Below are 20183 nucleotides of genomic sequence, written 5' to 3' on the forward strand. Positions count from 1 at the left end.
ACTACACCACAAGACACATGTTTCTCATAGAGCTCTATTGTGGCATATAATAATAAGTACTCTATATAAATTAAATTAAAAATAAAGCTCCAGCAGGTTGCACAGGTTGGCTGTTAATAAATATATCTCTGGGTAATTGTGCCCCAAGACCAGCTCACGACCACTCTCCCTCGTCCAGAGAATTATACAAAAATAAATACAGGCTCGGGGGGGTAGGGGGACAACATGCCCAGTTCCACTCTAAAAGTTCCTCTCACTCACACCATCCACCCATCCCCTCGTCTCCACTGGTGTCACCACAGGGACCCCTGTGTTGACTAAAGAGCTTGGGGATGGGAAGGCCTCTCTTTCAGTTGAGCATTCTCAGAAGTAAAGGACTCAGGTCCCCTCACTGCATAGGCCATGTATCCCATCTCAAGCCTCTGCTGATCCCACAAGCAGAGCCTACGAGAACCAAGCCAGAGAGAGGCACAGCGCAAGCACCAGGAGGGACACACCACTGTTAAGAGCCACAGGGACCACCACTAGCCCAGCCAGGACCCCCAGAGTCTGGGTCAAGGGCCCCCGGAGCTGAGGCGGCAGTACACACACAGATTCTGCAGGGGCTGCTATGGCGGGAGAACTCTTTGGGGGTTCAAGGCTTGGGTCTGCATCCTTTTCATCCTGGGAGCACACATGAGGCCTGGCCACGCTAGAGAGACAGACTTCGGCCTGAAAGGGACCAAGGAGGGTGGGATTTTGCCCCTGCAAAAGGATGGGAGCAGCTGGCTCCTTGCCAGATACGGAATCCAAGCTGCCTGCCCACTCACTGGTGACTTCCATCTGGGCTTCTCTCCCAGCCTCCCCCAGGGACTCGGTCACCCCAGCTATCACCCTATTCACGTGCAAAGAGCTGGTGTCCTTACCCATCCCTTTCTCAGGATCCCCAGTGAACTGACACTCTGTACCCAGAACCACAGGGCTGTCACATCCCGAGCCCTCTACCCATGGGAGCCACACATCTCCCATAGTGGCTACCACAGAACGGGCCCCGGAGAGGATTTCCGGAGGCGATTCCTTGGGGCTGTCCCCTTCTGGGCTGGAGGGTGTGACAGAGAGCCCTTCTTCACCCTCCCCCTCGTCATCAGCGTCTTCGGTGTCCTTGATGAGCTCCACGCCACGCCCCAGCCGGGCGTAGTGCAGCGTGATCTCCTCAGCCAGGGCGCTGTTCAAGGCCCGCTCAGGGCTGGGCCACTTCAAGATCAGGTCACGGTCTGTCAGTATGCCCAGGGGATGGCTGGGGGACATCCCCCCATCTGTGGCGCCCTCCCCAACACCCTCTGCCCCACCTGCAGCCACAGCAGCCCGTAGGCGGCTCAGGTGAGACAGGTAGAGCTGCTCCAGCTCCTGGTCGATGGTGTCCTCACCAAGCAGCTCCTCCGACCCACTCACGGCCTCCAGCCCCCCTCCACTCTCGCTCGATACTCCCCACGTGGCCTCTGCCTGCTGCTGGCTGGGCTCCAGGAAAGGCCCAGTGGCCCCTTCACTCGAATCGGGCCCTGAGGCCTGGTCTCTGGGGGAGCCACCCAGGCCACAGAGAGGGGAGGAGGGGGGGATCCTGATGGCCGGTGCCTGAAGGACCTCTGTAAAAGCCACAGGTGGACTGCTTCTGGGGATGTCACCTTCTTCTGGAGGGTTGCCAGTCATCGGAACGTCAGAAACCTGGAGCCATGGCCAGGGTGGGGGAAATGGGGGGGAGAAAAAGCAAGGGAATGAAGTAGAGGAGAGGATGGAACAAGCAGAGACAGTAAGAAGTGTGACAGCCCACAGCCGGCCCCACAGGGGTTTCTACATAAAAATGCCTTAAAGCACCCTCCATCAGTATCTAGACTCCAAAGACTCTGTCATCTATGGTAAAATAACACAATTGGATGCAGTAAAACGGTGCTTCTTGCAGATTATAAAGCTGAGGAATTTGGTGGGTGTGAATATTTGGTGAATGGTTTACCTTCAAAACAGAGCCAGTTAAAATAACTGAAAGTATAAGTGGCCAGTCATGGTGACTCACACCTGTAATCCAAGCACTTTGGGAGGCCAAGGCAGTTGGATCACATGAGGCCAGGAGTTCGAGACTAGCCTGGTCAACATGGTGAAACCCCGTCTCTATCAAAAATACAAAAATTAGCTGGGCAAAGTGGTGCACATCTGTAATCCCAGCTACTCAGGAGGCTGAGGCAGGAGAATCACTTGAACCCAGGAGGCAGAGGTTGCAGTGAGCCGAGACTGTGCCACTGCATTCCAGCCTGGGTGACAAAGAGAGACTCTGTCTCAAAAAAACAGGAGTATAAGTGGGTTGTTTGTAACACAAAGGGTAAATGCTCGAGGAGATGCGTTCCTCATTCTCCATGATGTGATTATTATGCACTGCATGCCTATATCAAAACATCTCCATAAATATATACAACTACTATGTCTCCTCAAAAATTAAAAATAAAAAAATTGAAAAAAGTAAAAAAAAAATGCAGAAAAACACTTAAAACATAGCCAGAATTCCATATGAATCCATGATGTATCATCTTCTTTTAAAAAAAATTATTTCCTAGCTCCATCTTTTGAAAGGGCCTAGAAACAATGACCAATCTAGCAGCAGCAAGCATGCCAAGCCCTCAAACCTTGGCCTCTGAATGCCACTCTCTACTGAAAGGAAACTGCTCCTTACAGAAATGACTGTTTCTGGCCAAGCACGGTGGCTCACTCCTGAAATCCCAGCACTTTGAAAGGCCGAGGTGGGTTAATCACCAGGCAGATAAGGAGTTCAAGACCAGCCTAGCCAACATGGCAAAACCCTATCTCTACTAAAAATACAAAAATCAGCCAAGTGTGGTGGCATGTGCCTGTAATCCCAGCTACTTAAGAGACTGAGACAGGAGAATAGCTTGAACCCAGGAGGCAGAGGTTGCAGTGAGCCAAGTTCGCACCACTGCATTCCAGCCTGGCCGACAGAGCAAGACTCCGTCTCAAACAAACAAACGAACAAAAAAAGAAATAAAGAAATGGCTGTTTCCAGGCTGGGGGCAGGGAGAGTACAGGATGAGCCCAGAACACATTGTCAAAAGGACAGAGGAACCCATCTCAATAAGTTCCTACTAGCCAGGGATAGTTTAATTTAAGCATCAAAAAAAAAAACAAACAAATAAGTGCAATGGATTAAAACTCATCAAATACGTTTAGAATTCATAGAATTTATAATGACACAAAACCAAAAATCCTTTCACTTGTCACCTTTGGAGTAGTACTTCCTCTGAAAACTGGTAAATAAAATGGAAAAAATTAAATATTTACACTGCTTTTTCTGCAAAAACTGTATCTCAAGATAGCCAAATAGCTGGTGTGGGAAAGTTTTTCTTTAGAGACAAATTCTAGCTAATAAAGGAAGTGAGAATAATAGAATTAAATAGAGTTAATTCTAGTTAAAAGATTAAATATTCATTTAATAAAATTAATAATTTGATAAATTAAATAAGATTACATTGATAGAATTAATAAATTAATAAAAATGGAGTAAGAAACATATTTCCACCTGGATGTAATCAGCCAGACCCAGACTGGAAAATTCTACAGGACAAGCAAAGTTTCTTCAACCAACAAATTGCAAAGAAAGAAAGCGGGGGAGATTTTAAAAATCTAAAGCGACACATCAATCAAATGCAACGTGTCAACCTTGTTTGGATCCTAAAACATTAATGAGAGAAGGAAACTTGAACACTAGCCAAATACTTGATGACACGAAGGAATTACCATTTATTTTCTGAGGTATGATGGTAGTATTGTGGGAATTTTTAAGAATTCTTAATTTTGTGGCCGGGCGTGATGGCTCACACCTGTAATCCCAGCACTTTGAGAGGCCAAAGTGGCAGATCCTATCTCTATTAAAAATACAAAAATTAGCCAGATGTGTTCGCTTGAACCCAGGAGGCAGAGGTTGCAGTGAGCCGAGATCGTGCCACTGCACTCCACACTGAGTGACAGGGAGAGACTCTGTCTCAAAAAGAAAAAAAAAATTATCTGAGATAAAAACGGAAGTATTTATGGATGGGATGATGTCTGGGTGTTTTCCAAAATAATTCCAGAGGGAATGGGAGGAGACGGGGTATAGATAAAATAAGAATTTTAAATAAGTTTTGATATTTACTAAAGCTGGGGGATAGTCTATGTAGGTTTGTTATAGTATTTTACTTTTATATATGTTTGAAAATTTTTATAATTAAAAAGCACACACACACACACACACACACACACACACACCCCTCCAAAATGTCTCTACCTCCCCTACCTACCATCACGCTTGCCTGGACCCTGCAGTGGCCTCCCCCTTACTGGTTGCCTGTTTCCACCCTCCACAGTCTATTTTCCATGCAGCAGCCAGAGGGAGCCTGTTAAATCCTAAATCAGATCAAGTCCCTCCTCTGCCTACAACACTCTTTCGGCTCCCCCTCACTCAGAGTAAAAGCCAAAGTCCTTACCATGGCCTGTGAGGCACCACCTGATCTGTCCTCAGCCACCTCTCTGCCCTCACCCCATACCACTCTCCCCCTTCCTTGTTCTGCCCCCGCCACACTGGCTTCTACACTGTTCTTCACACATGTCAGTCATGGCCTCACGTCAAGAACTTCACACTCACCTGGGATGCTCTTCCCTTAGTTATCCACATGGCTCACTCTCTCACCTTCCTCAGATCTTTGCTCAGATCTCACTAATCACTAAAGCCTTCCCAGACCACCCAATCTAAAGTTCCAACCCCCCTGCAACACACACACACACACACACACACACACACACACACACACACAGAGTCTCACCCACTCCCTATCCCTTTATATTTTTCCTTAGCACTTATCATCACCTAAAGTACCATACATTCTAACTATTATTTTATCATGACTCACTCTACTAACACATAAGCCCCCTTGAAGAAAATTTTTCCATATCTGTAACAGTGATTAGCACAGAGCAAGCACTCCATAAATATTTGCTAAATTAACAAATGACATTTCTACAAGCCCAGGTGAGTAACTACATTCTCCCCCTTCCCCATCAGGTTCTGAGTTTTGTGCCCTCCCTCCAACCCAGGGAGGACCCACAGCTAGTGGGCCCCACCACCCAGCCCAGCAACAGGCACACTATGAACCACCTATTGAGCTGTCCGCTCCAAGGCTGCAAGGACCCACTTACCTGAAGTGTCATCTGGGGCCACGGACGGAGAGGGGTGGGGGCCACCAGGGGACCCACTGACTCCTGGACATCAGGGTGCTCTGCTAGATGGAAGAGAAGGGCAGCATTAGACAAGACGGGCATACAAGTAGGTATGGGTTTGTTAAGAAAATCTGCTACCCTAGCCAACTGGCAGTTTTGCCTCTGAAGCTTTCTGTGACAATATAAGGCAGAGGGTGCCCCTTCATTTTTTTTTTTCAGATGGGGTCTCGCTGTGTCCCAGGCTGGGGTGCAGTGGCACAATCATGGCTCACTACAGCATCGACCTCCCGAGCTCAAATGATCCTCCCACCTCAGCCTCCCGAGTAGCAGGGACTACAAGTGCATGCCAGCAAGCCTGTCTATTTTTTTCTTTTTTGTAGAGATGAGGTCTCACTATGTTGCCCAGGCTGGTCTCAACTCCTGGCCTCAAGCAGTCCTCCTGCCTCGGCCTCCCAAAGTGCTGGATTACAGGCATAAGCCACTGAGCCCAGCCTTTTTCATTTTTATAGAAAGTAAAACAGGAGGAAAGACATGGTAAATACAAGCTAAAACTCCCAAAGCTGGCCAACTGCTTACCCATGGCAGGGGTGTTATCATCCATGTTCTTCGTCTTCAGTTCCTCCTCGGCAGGCCTGTGGGGCAGAGGAGAGAGTACATGGAGCTAATACCCTCAGTGGTCACTTCTGCCACCCACTGGTACCTTCTGAGCCTCTGTGCTAGCCCACCTTCACCTGACAGCTGCTGTTTTCTCTTCTGCTGCCTTTTTTTATCCCCTCATCCTAGAAGTCTGACACCATCATTACAGAAAGTTCACAAAATACAGGAAAGTATAAAGAAGCAAGAAAAACAATCACACATCAGCCAGAGACAACTACTGTTACCATTTTGGAAAATTTTCTTCCAGATATTCTACGAAATCATTTAGATTCTACAGACATAATTTCACAGCTAGCTTTGTCCATTTAACAGTAAGAAACATCATTATATACTTTTGCAAACATTTCAGTGGCTGCTTAATACTCGTATCATGCCATTTCCTTCCCACTGAGCAGATAGGTTCTTTCATTTAGAGGTCGCAAAGCAAACCAGCAAACAGCATTGGGCATAATTTTATAGACATTTGTATCATTTCTTTAGGATATATTCCTGGCTGGGGAAAGAGAAAAGATAGAAGAACCCATCTTTTTGGCCGGGCAGAGTGGCTCACATCTGTAATCCCAGTACTTTGGGAGGCCAAGGCGGGCAGATCACTTGAGGTTAGGAGTTCAAGACCAGCCTGGGCAACATGAGGAAACCCTGTCTCTACTAAAAATACAAATAATTAGCTGGGTATAGCGGTGCATGCCAGTAGTCCCAACTACTTGGGAGGCTAAGGCAGGAGAATCATTTGAACCTGGGAGGCAGAGGTTGCAGTGAGCCGAGATCATGCCATTGCACTCCAGACTGGGGGACAAGAGCAAGACTCAGTCTCTAAAAAAAAAAAAAACAAAGGCCAGGCGCAGTGGCTCACGCCTGTAATCCCAGCACTTTAGGAGCCTGAGGTGGGTGGATCACCTGAGGTCAGGAGTTGGAGACCAGTCTGGCCAACATGGTGAAACTCCATCTCTACTAAAAATACAAACATTAGCCAGGCGTGGTGGTAGGCACCTGTAATCCCAACTACTTTGGAGGCTGAGGCAGGATAATCACTTGAACTTGGGAGGCAGGGATTACAGTGAGCTGAGATCACGCCACTGCACTCCAGCCTGGGTGACAGAGCAACACTCTCTCTCCAAAAAAAAAAAAAAAAAAAAAAAACACTTTTCTAAGAAAGGGCAGGTGGACAAGACTGTGGGGCAGAGGAAGGAATGCAAATGAAGACTGGGAGGGAGGTCAGAGAGGCCTGGGTCCCTATGCTAGCCTTCCCCTGTCCCCACATCAGCCTGGCAGGTCACTTCACCTCCTCACTCACAAAACATAAAACAGAGTTGCGGGGAGTCAGGACATGCACTAAGCACAGGGTGGTCGAGAGGAATGAGGATTGACAGCCAGAAATTAGCGCCTAACACACAGCAAAGATTGAATCAACCATAGATATTTATGGGTCTTGCTCATCCTTCACCAGGCCAGTCAGATCCCTGAGTGGCATAAGCCAAGTGCATTTCAGGTGAGTCCTTCCAGGGGGGGACCTAATCATGGAGAAGTCACTGTTCTTATTCTGAAAATAAGTATTAAGTATCTACAGATTAAGGCAAATGAAGGAAGCATTGACTAAAACATGTTCAGAGACCTGAGAGCAGCTGGGGCAACTGCCCACACCTTTGTCTTCCTAAGAGGCAATGTGACATTCTTGATACTTCTGGTAAAGGTTGAAACTTTTTTTTTTTTTTGAGATGGAGTCTTGTTCTGTTGCCCAGGCTGAAGGGCAATGGCATGATCTCAGCTCATTGCAACCTCTGCCTCCTAGGTTCAAGTGATTCTCCTGCCTCAGCTTCCCAAGTTGCTGAGATTATAGGCACCCACCAGCACGCTCAGCTAATTTTTGTATTTTTAGTAGAGACAGGGTTTCACCATGTTGGCCAGGCTGGCCTCAAACTCCTGACCTCAGGTGATCTGCCTGCCTTGGCCTCCCAAAGTGCTGGGATTACAGGCATGAGCCACCGCGCCTGGCCTGGTTGAAAGTTTTTGAAAACCCATAACCAATTACCTTCACAGAAACGGAGTATCATCATCTGACCCCTACGTAGCACCTACTATGGCATTACACATTGCTCTAAGTGCTTCACATTTTTTAAAGAAGTTTTTTGGTGGTTTTTTTTTTTTTAGAGAGATGCGATCTTGCTATGTTGACCAGGCTGGTCCTGAACTCCTGAGCTCAAGCAATCCTTCCATCTCAGCCTCCCAAAGTCCTAGGACTACAGGCATAAGCCAGTGCACCTGGCCAACATGTGTTAATTCAATCCTCATAACCACCCTATGAGACAAGTACTTATAATCCTCTGAAGCAGGTAGTACTACTGTCTCCATTTTACAGAGGATAAAACAGGCTGAGGAAATGGCTCAAGGTCATACACTTCACATCACAACCTGGGCCTTCTGCCTCTTACCCAATCAGCTGCTGCTTCTTGGATGAGGGACTGGGGTCTTACCCAACCCGTATCCATCCTTTCTAGAATTAGATTGAGGGAGGCATCAATACTAGACAGGATCCCTCCCTCCTCCTTCATGCAGGCTTTTCTTTGGGCCTGCCTTTGCCCACATATTCATTCCCCGTTTCACTACCTCCATGGGCCTGGGACGTGTGTGGCTAAGAGATCACTAGACACAGAGTGGCTGCAAGAACTGCTTTCTATAAACACCCTCAGGGAGGACGCTTGAACCATATATATGGATCTAGAGTCTAGAAGAAACCGTCTGTCTTTCTCTACTGTCTAGGTCTCACAAATCTCGCCAGAGGTACTTGAGTCAGAATATTACAGGGCCTAGGGTGGGCGAATCTGGGAGCCCAGCTGCCACCTCCCACACATCACAGATGAGAAAGAGAGATTCAGAGCAATCCAGCTTGGTCCCACACTAATCCCCTCCAGGGGTCTAAAATCCAGGTCTTTGGACTTATGTCTCAACATGATTTCTGCCAGGCTGCCTTAACTTACTTCTTTTTGCCAGCATAGTCCTTCATGACAGAAAACATCCTCCTCCTAGGATCTTCTAAACCAAGCCTCTTCAAGAAGGCCCACAGACAGATAGAAAGCCAGCCCTCCCACCTGTGCACAGGAGCAGACAAGCCTTCCCCTCTATCTTGCCCAGTCCCAACATGTATTACAATCAGGCTTCTAAAAGCCACTACAAGTCATAGATGTGAGAATGAAAAAGGAGAACACTCAGGAAGCAGCCAGCCAGCAGGAAAAGGACTCCACAATTCAGTTGGAAGAAGAAGAGAAAGAAAAACAAATACAAAATCAGTGCCTCAGCCCCCAGAGCACCCATTCCATGGCTGAGGAAGGCATGAACATCTAAAAAGTGGGTCACGCAATTGAGCCAATCCCAAGATCCGCAACATTGGCAGAAGCAAATGAGTCGTTCTCCAAAGTGAGATATGAAAGCAGAAAGCATAAGCATGTATTGTTCACCTCCTCCACCCTGAGCCCTTCTCATCGATACACCAAGGCATTTGAAAACCTTCACACCTATCCTTCAAAACAACACCCTTCCCTTTTTACAAATGCAAAAACTAAAACCCAAGGAACTGCGTCTCTACACTCACTGACTACACAACCACGCTGATCACAAACATCCCAGGAGGGCTCCACTTTGAAGAGAGTTTGAAATTGTGGGCTTAAAAAGAAACAAGTATCTTTGAACAGTCTTTCACAGTAAAAACTCAAGGGCAGCTATGACTTCAATCAACACGAGGATAGTAACAGAAATCAAGTACAAATGTATACTGACTCACTGATAGTAACAGAGAAGAGGGGTTCTTAGAAAAATGGGGAGGGAGATTAAGAACAAAACTGTACCTGCAGTATGCCTGCTCGTTTTCAAGAAGGAAACCTGTTCTTTTGGCACCAGCCCCACAAGTACCACGTGGCATCCCTTCAAGGGCAGTGAGCCGTAGGGGCCAGGGCACACAGATCTGGGACATCTTGGACATGTACCATTTGGGTGTTAGTGAGCACTAGTCAAGCCAGCGTCGCCTAAAAGGGGCCATCTCAGGCCTGCACGCCAGTCTCCTGGGCGTGCAAATTCCTCTGGCCATCAGGAAACACAATGGCTGCCAAGCTGAGATAGTCCCCGAGGAGACCAGACGGTGAGGACTTGGGAAGAGGAGGCATTGGCCCAAGCCTAGGCCAGCTGAGAGAGAACAGAAAGGTGAATCGCCAGTCACAGAGTTAGCGAGCGGGCAAGGGCAGACAAGCCCCATGGAGAAAAGCAAAGCAAACTTTCAGAGCAGTCACAGACTGCCATCACCACCACCACCCGAGTCCTCTGGAGCACCCCCAGCATTCATGTTTTCAAAGAATTTTGCCAGCCCAAAGTGGGTCAGATGCTGAAACCCAAAGGGAAACTCAGCAGACCCTGGCTCCCATGTAGTCAACCTGAAGATAATGCTGACTTTCTGGGGGGACGAGTGGCTTCAGAAACCTGCCCCGTGATACTCAGAATTGGAGTTACCCTGAGCCATTTGCTTTCTGAAAAGAACAGGGTTTGAAGGTGGCTGTGAAAGCCACCAAGTTATGTGGGGCATTGCTGTGCCTTCCCCAACAAGTATGTCAGCCTCAACTCTGGGACTTGTGGGCGATCCAGTGGGATAGAGGGAGGAGAGCAGTTTCTCGTGCCATGAGCTTCTTCAACAGCCATGACTTCATTCTTTGGCCATGACCCACAATAAGAAATCCATTCTACATCATAACCCAGCACACCCACACGTGTAAATAGACATATATATATAAAACTGAAAAACGGTTGTTCTTTGAATTAAACAATACTTACCTTTACTGCATGTGATGATACACTGGCATTTCTTATGCTATTTCCTTTTTCTTTTTAATGCTGGTTGAAACCCAGTAAATTGACTTCACATCTCAATAAAGGGTTAGAATATGCAATTCTGAACAATCTCAGCTCTGCCACCTATCAGCTGTGTGACCTGGGACAAGATACTTAAGCTCTCTGTGCCTCAGTTACCTCATCTGTAAGGAGGGGATAATAATACCTACATCAGTGAGTTGTTCAGCAGATCAAAGAAATAATTCAAATATTTCAAAAAGCACCTGTAAAGCGCTTAACAGTAACCACCTCCAAATTTCAACTGAGGGAAACTGAGGCTCAGCAAAGGAAAGCAACTTGCCCAGTGTTGCCTTGCTGGTAAAATGCATCACCTAGCCTGGTACATTAGCTAAGAGCTGGAGCATTAGAGCAGGACCACACAGGCTCGAATCCCAGCTCTGCCACTTTCTTAGCATGTGGCCTCAGGCCTATGTCCTTAACCACAATGCCATACCAAGTTTTCTGTGGCATAAAAGAGGATAACATTCACATTAATTCCTCACTCTCCAGACAACTAAGATGCCCCCTGACTTGCCGGTTGTTCTGGTTTCCCCTGAGGCTGCCAATTTGGATAGCAGATTGGATCCCCATCCCTTCGGTTTTAGGTGCACTTGAAGACACTGGGGCCTTTCTGTGCATCAGCCCCAGTGATGGACCCTGGAGACACCATGGTGAGCAAACCCAACTAGGAAGCTTACAATTCAGTGTGGAGAAAGACATTAAAAAAATACTCAAACTCATTCTTTCAACAAACATTTATTGAGCACCTGCTAAGTGCCAGGCACTGTGGCAGGCCTGCAGGAATACAGTGGTGAACGAAAGCAGACCATGTCCCTACCCCTCACGGAGCTTACAGTCTAGCAGGGCAGAGAGAGTTATCCAGCAACCCCCTAATAATGGTCTAACTACAAACTGTGGTCAGTGCCTTTAGAAATGGAAAGAATATCCTAGAATAAGGGTCCCTGGCCCAAACTGCAGGATCAGGAAGGGCTTAAGGATGCTGAAAAGCAAAACAAGCAAGTCGAGGGGTAGAGGAGTGAGAGGCTGCTCGGGAACACAATGGGGTAGGTGATGAATGCAGTCCCCAACAAGGTGAGTTTGAGGAATTCTTTGGGTCATCAGTCAAGTGGAGATGCCAAGTTTGGATACATAAAGCTAAGGGAAGAGCCAGGAGAAAGAGAAGGGCCAGAGAGTTAAGAGGAAAAGCAGCAGAATATAGTCTCAAGGCAAGGAAAGACGAAGTAGCAGTGGTCAACCACTTCAAGAGGAAAACCAAAAAACCACCTGCAGAATCTGGCAGATGCTGGGGGTTAATGCTTACATAGGGATGAGCAAGTGCAGAAGGCACGTGCAGGCAACTCTTTGCAGGGGTCAGCAGTGAAGGGAGGGTGATGTGGTGCTGGCCAGGAGCAGGAGGGAGAGAAGGTGGGTCAGCGAAGACAGAAGGGACACTGGCACAGGTCAAAGTCAACAGAGGATCGAGCGAGGAGGGCAGCAGAAAACCTGCCAGGAGAGAAAAGGTGATTGATGATGTCAGATTCTAGAGCAAGTAGCAGAAACTGGGACCCAGAGCATAGGAGGAGGAAGTGGCCTGAGCAAGAAGGGACTCCTCATCTTTAACACAGGGGAGGGAAATCGGCGTGCAGCCTTGGAGGCCACAAGTTGTAGGGAGTTCTATTGCTATGGCTTCTGTTTTGTTTTTTGAAGCAGAAGAGAAAGTCTGAAGGTAAAGAACATTTGAAAGAGTCACTGCAGAGAAGAGGCAAGAGTGGATCAGAAAAATATAGTAGAACTGCTAGGCAGGATGGCCGATGACCCTCGAATGGTGGCAACGCTCATCTGCTCTGCCACGGGACATTCTCCAACCAAGCTTAGCACCTACTGGGCTGATGAGTGCTATGAAAAAGCTGGGGGCCCGAGGACATTCGGGTGGACAGGGTCCCCTGAGGAAATCCTCTTAGAACAGAGGGATCAACACTGGAGGAAACTGCAAGGGGTATGGGATAAACACTCCTGGTGAAGTAAACAGCAGGGGCAAAGGCCCTGCAGCAGAAAGGAGTGAGGCCCTTTGGAGTAACAGAAAGACCCTGGTGACAGGAGCTCAGAAAGAAACACTGATATAAGACTTGAAGCCAGTGGAGGCCAGATGGGGGGATGGGATGGGAGGGTGCTTGAAGACCACAGTGAGGCTTTCTTGGTCTTTATTTTTAAGAGGAATAGGACACTTCCGAAGAGTAGTGTCAAGTGCCAAGGAAGATCAGGAGGGCTTTTCCCCACACCAGCCCTAGGACTTTGGACTCTGGGAACCTCAGTTTGCTCATCCAGGAAAGAGGAATTTAAAATGCTCTACTCACAAGGAATGTTGTCGGAATTAAATCAGACTTTGTATGAAAATACAGTACTCAGTGAAGTGCCTGGTGCAGAGCAGGGGCTCAGCCAGGTCTCATACAACAAACCCTCTGTACCCCATCCTACCACAAGCCCTGTGACATCTTAGGACCACTGTGCATCTTTTTCCCTGCTGAAACCTAGCACTGTGCCCAGCACATAGTAGGCCCTCAATAAATGCTTGTTGATGGATCAGATCATCTCTAAGCTTTAGAGTTATCAAATGCCTGGTCCACCAACCCAGGGAAAACAGTCATTTGGGTTTCTGAACTATGTCCAGATGGATACCACAGACTTCTCCTATGCCCCCACCTGATGTGGCTGTGCTCAGTGCACAGTGGGCCTGCAGTCAACATTTCCTAAACAGGAAGCCCTCTATGATAGGGCTCCCACAGGTAAGGGATATCCCGAGATCCTCCACCATTTCCCAAGAGGGCCAGGTCATAAAGGGTGGCTATTCTTCAACAGCGCTGCAAGACACCAGCAGCACACAGGTTCTAAAACAACAAGTTGAAATGTACTCGCCAAGAAAGCCACCGACCTACAAAGAAACCCTTATCGCTGATCTTGCAATGAGCACCAACCTCCCCTTTGCAAGAGCTGAGATCGAAAGATAAAGAAGCTATCAAAAAGCCATCTGCCCACTTAAAATAATATCACAAGTCATGTTAGGAACCACAGACCTGGGGCCAGATACCAAAACAATTGTCTGAACAAGCTGCTTCAATTTCTCCTTAAAACCGCCCATGTATGTTAAAAGAAAAACACCCTCTCCACCCACCTTGGCCCTGCAAGGTTTTGATTTCTTTGTTCTCTGTCTTTTACACTCTTTAAAATGACCAAACTCCTTTACCCAAACTGTCGCATCTTACAGACAGGGTTCCCATGACAGCCGGTGGGGACGACAGCTTGGGAAAGTGACAGAAATGAAGGTGGCTCTGGGGCACTGGACCTGCTCAGTGTCTTGATCTGGGTGGTGGTTACACAAGTGCATACATATGTACAAATCCACTGAGCTGTACATGGAAGATCAGTACACTTTATATAGGTATACCTTGATAAACCAAAAAGAAAACAAAAATGTAAAAGGAAAGCATGACATGCTGGGAACACCAAGAGTGAAATCCAGAATTTGCCCTGAATCATGCCAGGCTTTCTAGAGGATTCATAGTTAAAAAAAAAAAATTGAAAAAAGAAAATGTCCCTGGCATTTCTTCCCTGGCCCTGTCACTCACTAGCTGAGAGGCTTTGAGCAAGCTGGCTCATCCCTCTGAGCTACCTGTTTCCCCTCTATTAAATGGGGATAATCATAGCACCTACACAACACAGCATGCATAGCAGGCCTCACAGAGAGAATGGATCTGATGTTCATAGCACAGAAATCAGTAAATGCTGGCCAGTTATCTTTTGCAGCTACCACCATGCTTCAGTTACCTTGCCCATGTTTGCTGCATCCAATCCAACCATGCAAAGTGACTGTCATCCCCCTTAGCAGAGGAAACGGAGGCAAGGCCACAGAGCTGATGGGTGGAGCCGAATTTAGGAGAGAAATCCAGGAAACTACATGTCACTCCCTAAATACTAACACTAGCTAACACCTGTATGATACTACTTTGAGCCAAAGTTGGTTTTGAGCACCTTTACTAGTATCCCATAAAGTAAGTGCTAAAATTCTATTTTACAGATGAGGGTCCTGAGGCACAGTGTGGTTAAATGCACTGGCCAAGCTCACAAGGCCAATAAGTGACAGGGCCAGGATTTCAACCCAGGCAATCTATGCCAAAATCCACATTCCTAATGCTGTAAGAAAAGCCATGCTGCCTGCCCCCTTTAGATGAAGTCTCAGGTTATGGTGGGGCTCACAGGTGGGTGAGTGGGTGCTTGCCTGTCTGCTCAGTTACCCAGGCACATCTGCCCACCAGCCCGGAGCTAGACATTTTTCTCAACTACTCACAACCTAAGACCTTACCAGATCCCACAAATGTCTCACTGCAGCCAGTGGCTTTTGACCAAGCATACACATTTGGACCTTGTGGTCCAAAAAGCATTTTCCCACTTCCATTTCCAGTCCTCTCAGGAGCAGGGAAATGTTTGCATTTTAAGGAGAATCTAATGATCCCGGGCCAGACTTAGGTGACCACAAAAAGAATCAGGCCTAGCTGCTGCCCCCGAAAAACTCATAGTTGGATCGAGGAAACCTAGGGAAATCTTCTACCGGGGCCTCCTGGGGTATATAACTGATTATTTCTCCCTGTCCCTGAATGATCACAGGTGGTGTGGCCAAAAACAAGGGACAAGAACTTCAAGTCCAGTACCCATCTGGTTCTGTCTCTCTCCCAGAGCCACTGCTTCCTTGTGAGAGCATGGGCTCAGCCCCTCGCCTCCACAGGAGGACTCAGAATAGACTACAGCATAACAGTAGAGTACACAGGCTTCAAGGTCAGGCATGGTTGAATTGGAAGAGCCAGGTGCCATCACTGCCTCAACCAGTTTCTCCACCTCTGGAACCTGGTTTCCTGCTCTGTCAGAAAGAGAATCGGGTCTACCCTCACTGGCAAAGCCCTTGGTTCACACTACATCACTACAGTTCTCTCCACTCTAGCACACTGTTGATCATTCACACCAAGCTCATTACCACCCCAGGATCTCTGCACTTGCTGTTTCCTCTACCTAGCACACCCTTGTTTCATATATGCACATAACTGCTCTTCATCATTCAGGACTTAAATGAAACCTCCTCAGAAAAGTCCTCCCTGTTCCTTTTTCTACAAACTCTCCCCCACTCCCCACCAGATCTGTGCATAACTCTTCTTTATCATCATTTAGGACTCACCTCCTCAAAGGCCCTCCCTTTAACAGCATGTCTAACACAGCCATCCCCTCCCAACCTATCCCCTTACTCCCTTCAGCAGCTAACTTTGTCCCTATTTATCCTATCTGCTTCCTCGCTTGTTTGTTCAAACTGTCTCCCACAGGAGCCTCTATGAATCTTTGAGGGCAGGGTAGATAGGTCTGTCTTGTTCAGGGCTTTACAGTGGAACTCAATAAATGAATGAATAAAACCCCAGTTAAACAGTGCCTAGCACATGTTTGATCTCCATCACTCTTTCACTAACTGACTCAATGCACCCTCCTCCCTGTCCTGGAGAGCAGGCCTGAGGGGTTCCTGGGTCAGAATGCTTGTCCTCCATCCCAGACACAGCCCTGCGTTGGCGGAGGTGGCGCTGGCTGACATTACCTGCGCCTCACCGGCTTCATGCAGCTCTTCAGCTGCCTGGCCTCAGCCTCCACGGGACCCTGGCACTCGGGCTGTGGCTCCAGCTGCTGCTGCTGGGGCAGCCCTTCGGCATCAGTGGGTGTGGGAGCGGGTGCGATCCGGAGCAGGACTGTGTAGTTGCGGCCGTGGTTGTTGGCCCAGAAAGTGCCCTCGGGGGTCTCATAGCGCACCACGAAGTCGAGGCGCGCCCCATCGCCCGCGCCCTCAGCAAAGGGCAGCTGGAAGGCAAAGCGGTCAGTGCGGCCGCCGTCGTCGGGCGAGGAGGCGGACGCCTGGCCGGGGCCCAGGCCGAGCCCCGGATCCAGGATGGGATCTCCTGCTCCTGTTCCTCCCGCTCCTGCCCAAGGCGGGCTGCGCGGGACGTAGCGCGCTGGGTGGTCGCAGAAGGAAGCCCAGCCGTCGTGTGAGGCCCGCACGTGCACCGCCTTCTCGAAGGAGCGGTTCAGCACGCGTACCAACCCGCGCAGCACTGGCGGGCGGCCCCCAGGCACCCACACCCCGGCACCCCCGGGGACCGCTCCGGGAGGCGGCAGCAGCGCCTCCAGCTCCACCATGACGCGCCCCAAGCGCTCCAGACGGCCCGGCGCGGGCGGCAGCGAAAATGTGGGGACCAAGTAAAACCCCCCGCCAGCGGGGACGGGGCACAACGGCGAGGGCTCGGGGCAAGCCTCCTCTTCCTCCTCCCCTTCATCCCCATCCTCGCCATCGTCGTCTTCGTCGGCCCCGCCGCCGCCGCCATCTTGCCCGGCTGCCGCCGCCATCTTGCCCGCCCCGGGCCCGCCCCACGGCCGGTAGCGGCGCAACTGCGCCAGCGGCAGCCCCAGGGCCTCGTCGGCGAACAGCACCCTCCGCGGGGCCACCGCCGCCTCGACCGAGGTGCGGGGCTCACCCGCGGCTGGCGAAGGGGGCGCGGGATGCCGCAGCGGGGGCTCCACAGGGGCCGTACGCGCCATATCGGCGGCGGCGGCGGCGGCACCGACGGCACCGGCGGCGGGACCGGCGGGGGCAGGGCCTGAAGGGGCTGGCAGCCAATAGGAAGGCCAGCGCTGGAGGATACGGCTCACGGGGGCGTAGGCGGCGAGATGAAGACAGGTATAGCAGAGAGCCAATGGGCAGCCACGCGCAGATGACGTAGCAGTGAGTTGAAAGCAGGAGAAGCACGCAGCCAATGGGGATGCCCGGGAGTGAGCAGTGTAGGGGGCGGGATGATCAGGGAATCAATGAAAAGGCCGGAATAGGGTGGTGCGGGATCCAGGATGAAGATAGCAGAAGCAGGGCAGCTAATGCGGAAGTCTGAGCGAGAGCGACATGTGGGCGGTGGGAAAAGTGGAATGGCTACAGGCGATGAGGGCAGCCGGGAAGTAACGCAGAGGCCCGAAAAGTGGGAGATCCCGCGGGTTGCGTAGGCAGTGGAACGGAAGCTAGAGACAGAGAACAGCCAATGAACAGCCGCGCGCGGAGTGACGATAATGGCTTCGAGGGGCGGTGTCGAGGAGGAACTAGCCAATATGAAAGCTAAAAAGAGCCCAAGAGGCGGGTGTGTCAGCGGCCACGGAGGTGGGACCATAGGTGGCCGAGCCAATGGAGATGGAGGCTGAAGGCGGGAGTGAGGAAGAGAGATGGCAGATAGCCAATGAGAGAGCCAGGGTGAAGGCGGCGAGCCCTCAAAGGGCAGTGCTAGTATGGCATGAACCAATGCCGAGGCTAGAAAGTGTAGTAGGACGGAGGGTGGGCTTGGAGGCTAGACGGGGAAAAATGCAAAGCCGGCGCGGATGGTGTAGGTGGTGTGAAGGAAGGCATGAGTAGCCAATAAAAAGGCCAGGGGGGAGGATGCTGTATAGGCAGAGTCTGAGCTATTGGGTGGTCGGATTAGGAAAAATGTACCTCTCAGGGATGGGGTTACTCTCTTCCTAACCTTTCGTGACTCCCTATTGCCCCAGGAATACCCAGAGCCCCTGAAGGCCTAGACCACACCCTGGTGTGTGACCTAAGAAAGTGAAAAGGACTCTCCTGTTGCAGTTAGTTACTTACTGGGTCCTCCCTGCCCAACTCCAACCTTTGCTTGAGCAGTGCCACAAGCCCAGAATGCCCCTGATTGTTGGCTGGGCGCCGTGGCTCACGACTGTAATCCCAGCACTTTGGGAGGCCGAGGCGGGCAGATCACGAGGGCAGGAGTTCGAGACCAGTCTAGCCAACATAGTGAAGCCTCATCTCTACTAAAAAATAAAAAAATTAACCGGGTGTGGTAGTGTGCGCCTGTAATCCCAGTTACTCCGGAGGCTGAGGCAGGAGAATCGTGTGAACCCAGGAGGCAGAGGTTGCTGTGAGTCGAGATTGTTCCATTGCACTCCAGCCCGGGCGACAGTGCGAGACTCCATCTCAAAAAAAAAAAAAAAAAATGCCCCTGATTGTCAGCCCCAAGCACTCTTCAGGACTTGGTACTATTGTTGAATCAATAGCCAAATAGGAAATTGAACTTTCTGAAGGCTTCACTGTTTTAAATTTCAGCTCATTAAACACTGTGCCTGACTGTGTGCTGCCAGAAGTTGATTGGGCATATAGGTAGCCTCTGACTAATAGAATCACAATCAAAGCCCTGTCTTTTGCCCAACCTGACACTCCACACCCCACAGGGGCCTCACTTCCCCCTTTTCTCTGCTCCTACTGTTCCCTCTCCCAAGAGTGCTGTTCCTTCTGCTGCTTCCATCTTGTAAACTCCTTTCACTCTCCCTCTGTACTCTCACCTTCTGTGGGAACTCAACTGTAGCTTTTGTCCACTGAACACATCCATTCATACATTCCTCCTCCATCCTGGGAAGATGTACTGAACACCTACTGAGTGCCAGGTTCTGAGTATGCTGTTATCTCATTGGAATCTCACAGCATCCTAGGAGGGAGGTGATCTTTCCAGCAGCCCCTCTCCCCAGGTCTCCATGTCCAGGATGTCCATGAGTTAGAAAGGAATATGTTCAGCTGCAGTTAACAGAAAAATCATAAAATAATGGGGACTTAAGCAAGATAGAACTTTATTTTTTCTCACCTAAAAGTTCAAGCTGGCAAATAGTCCAGGGACTCCTCCCTGCCCACCTGGTTTGGGTATTGTCTGTCCTGATCTGGCCCCAAGACTCTCAGTCTTCAACAAATCCTTTTGGCTCTCTATTAAAAATATTTCCCAAATCCCCCTCTTCTCACCACCTCCACTGCCAGCACTATCACCAGTCACCTAGACTACTGCAGTAGCCAGCTCCTTGCTGGTCCCCTGCTTCCACATTCAGTCCCTAGACCCCATTGGACACTCAGCAGTCAGGGGCTTTCTGTTAAATTCTAACACAGTTTATGTTTCTCCTATGCTTGCAACCCTCTCATGCCTTCCTCCTCACTCAGTGTTGAAGCCAAAGTCCTTACCATGGCCTACAAGGTCCTTCGTGGTCTAACCTCCGAGTCCCCTCTCTGACCTCACCTCCAACTTTTCTTGTTCTCTCCACACTAACCACACCAGCCTTCTTGTAGACTTTGAACAAATCAGGTACACTCCCACCTCAGGACCTTTGCCCTGGCTGTTTCCTTTGGAGTTCCTCAGATATCTAGCTGCTCCGTCCCTCATCTCCTTCAAATCTTTGTCAGAGGCCCCTGTCTCTGGGGACTTTCCCTGACCTGTTTAGTCCTTCCCACTCTTCCCCAACTCCTAACCCAGAAGCCCTCCATGAGAGAGGATATAGTCCAGTATAGAGGGGAGGTCCTGACCCCCAGCCCCCATTCT

General features: G+C 49.6%; 1 protein-coding gene across 2 annotated transcripts; it reads right to left on the reverse strand.

Moving 5' to 3' along the window:
- Positions 1 to 16: 16 nt before the first annotated feature.
- Positions 17 to 17456, reverse strand: PPP1R3F (protein phosphatase 1 regulatory subunit 3F). Of its 2 annotated transcripts, none has more exons than XM_012471580.2 (4): positions 16385 to 17456; positions 5809 to 5864; positions 5212 to 5294; positions 17 to 1701 (listed from the first exon to the last, which is right to left on the reverse strand). In XM_012471580.2, exons 1-4 carry the CDS (start codon positions 17374 to 17376, stop codon positions 445 to 447), a joined length of 2388 nt encoding a protein of 795 aa, XP_012327003.2. In that variant the 5' UTR covers positions 17377 to 17456; the 3' UTR covers positions 17 to 444. The 2 variants fall into 2 exon arrangements, with proteins under 2 accessions (XP_012327003.2, XP_012327004.2); XM_012471581.2 differs by having other exon boundaries at positions 5212 to 5291; positions 16385 to 16486.
- Positions 17457 to 20183: the final 2727 nt, after the last annotated feature.

This window comes from Aotus nancymaae, unplaced genomic scaffold (assembly GCF_030222135.1).
Source record: "Aotus nancymaae isolate 86718 unplaced genomic scaffold, 86718_ANA_hifiasm-v0.15.2.pri h1tg000058l, whole genome shotgun sequence".
Lineage (NCBI taxonomy): Eukaryota > Metazoa > Chordata > Mammalia > Primates > Aotidae > Aotus > Aotus nancymaae.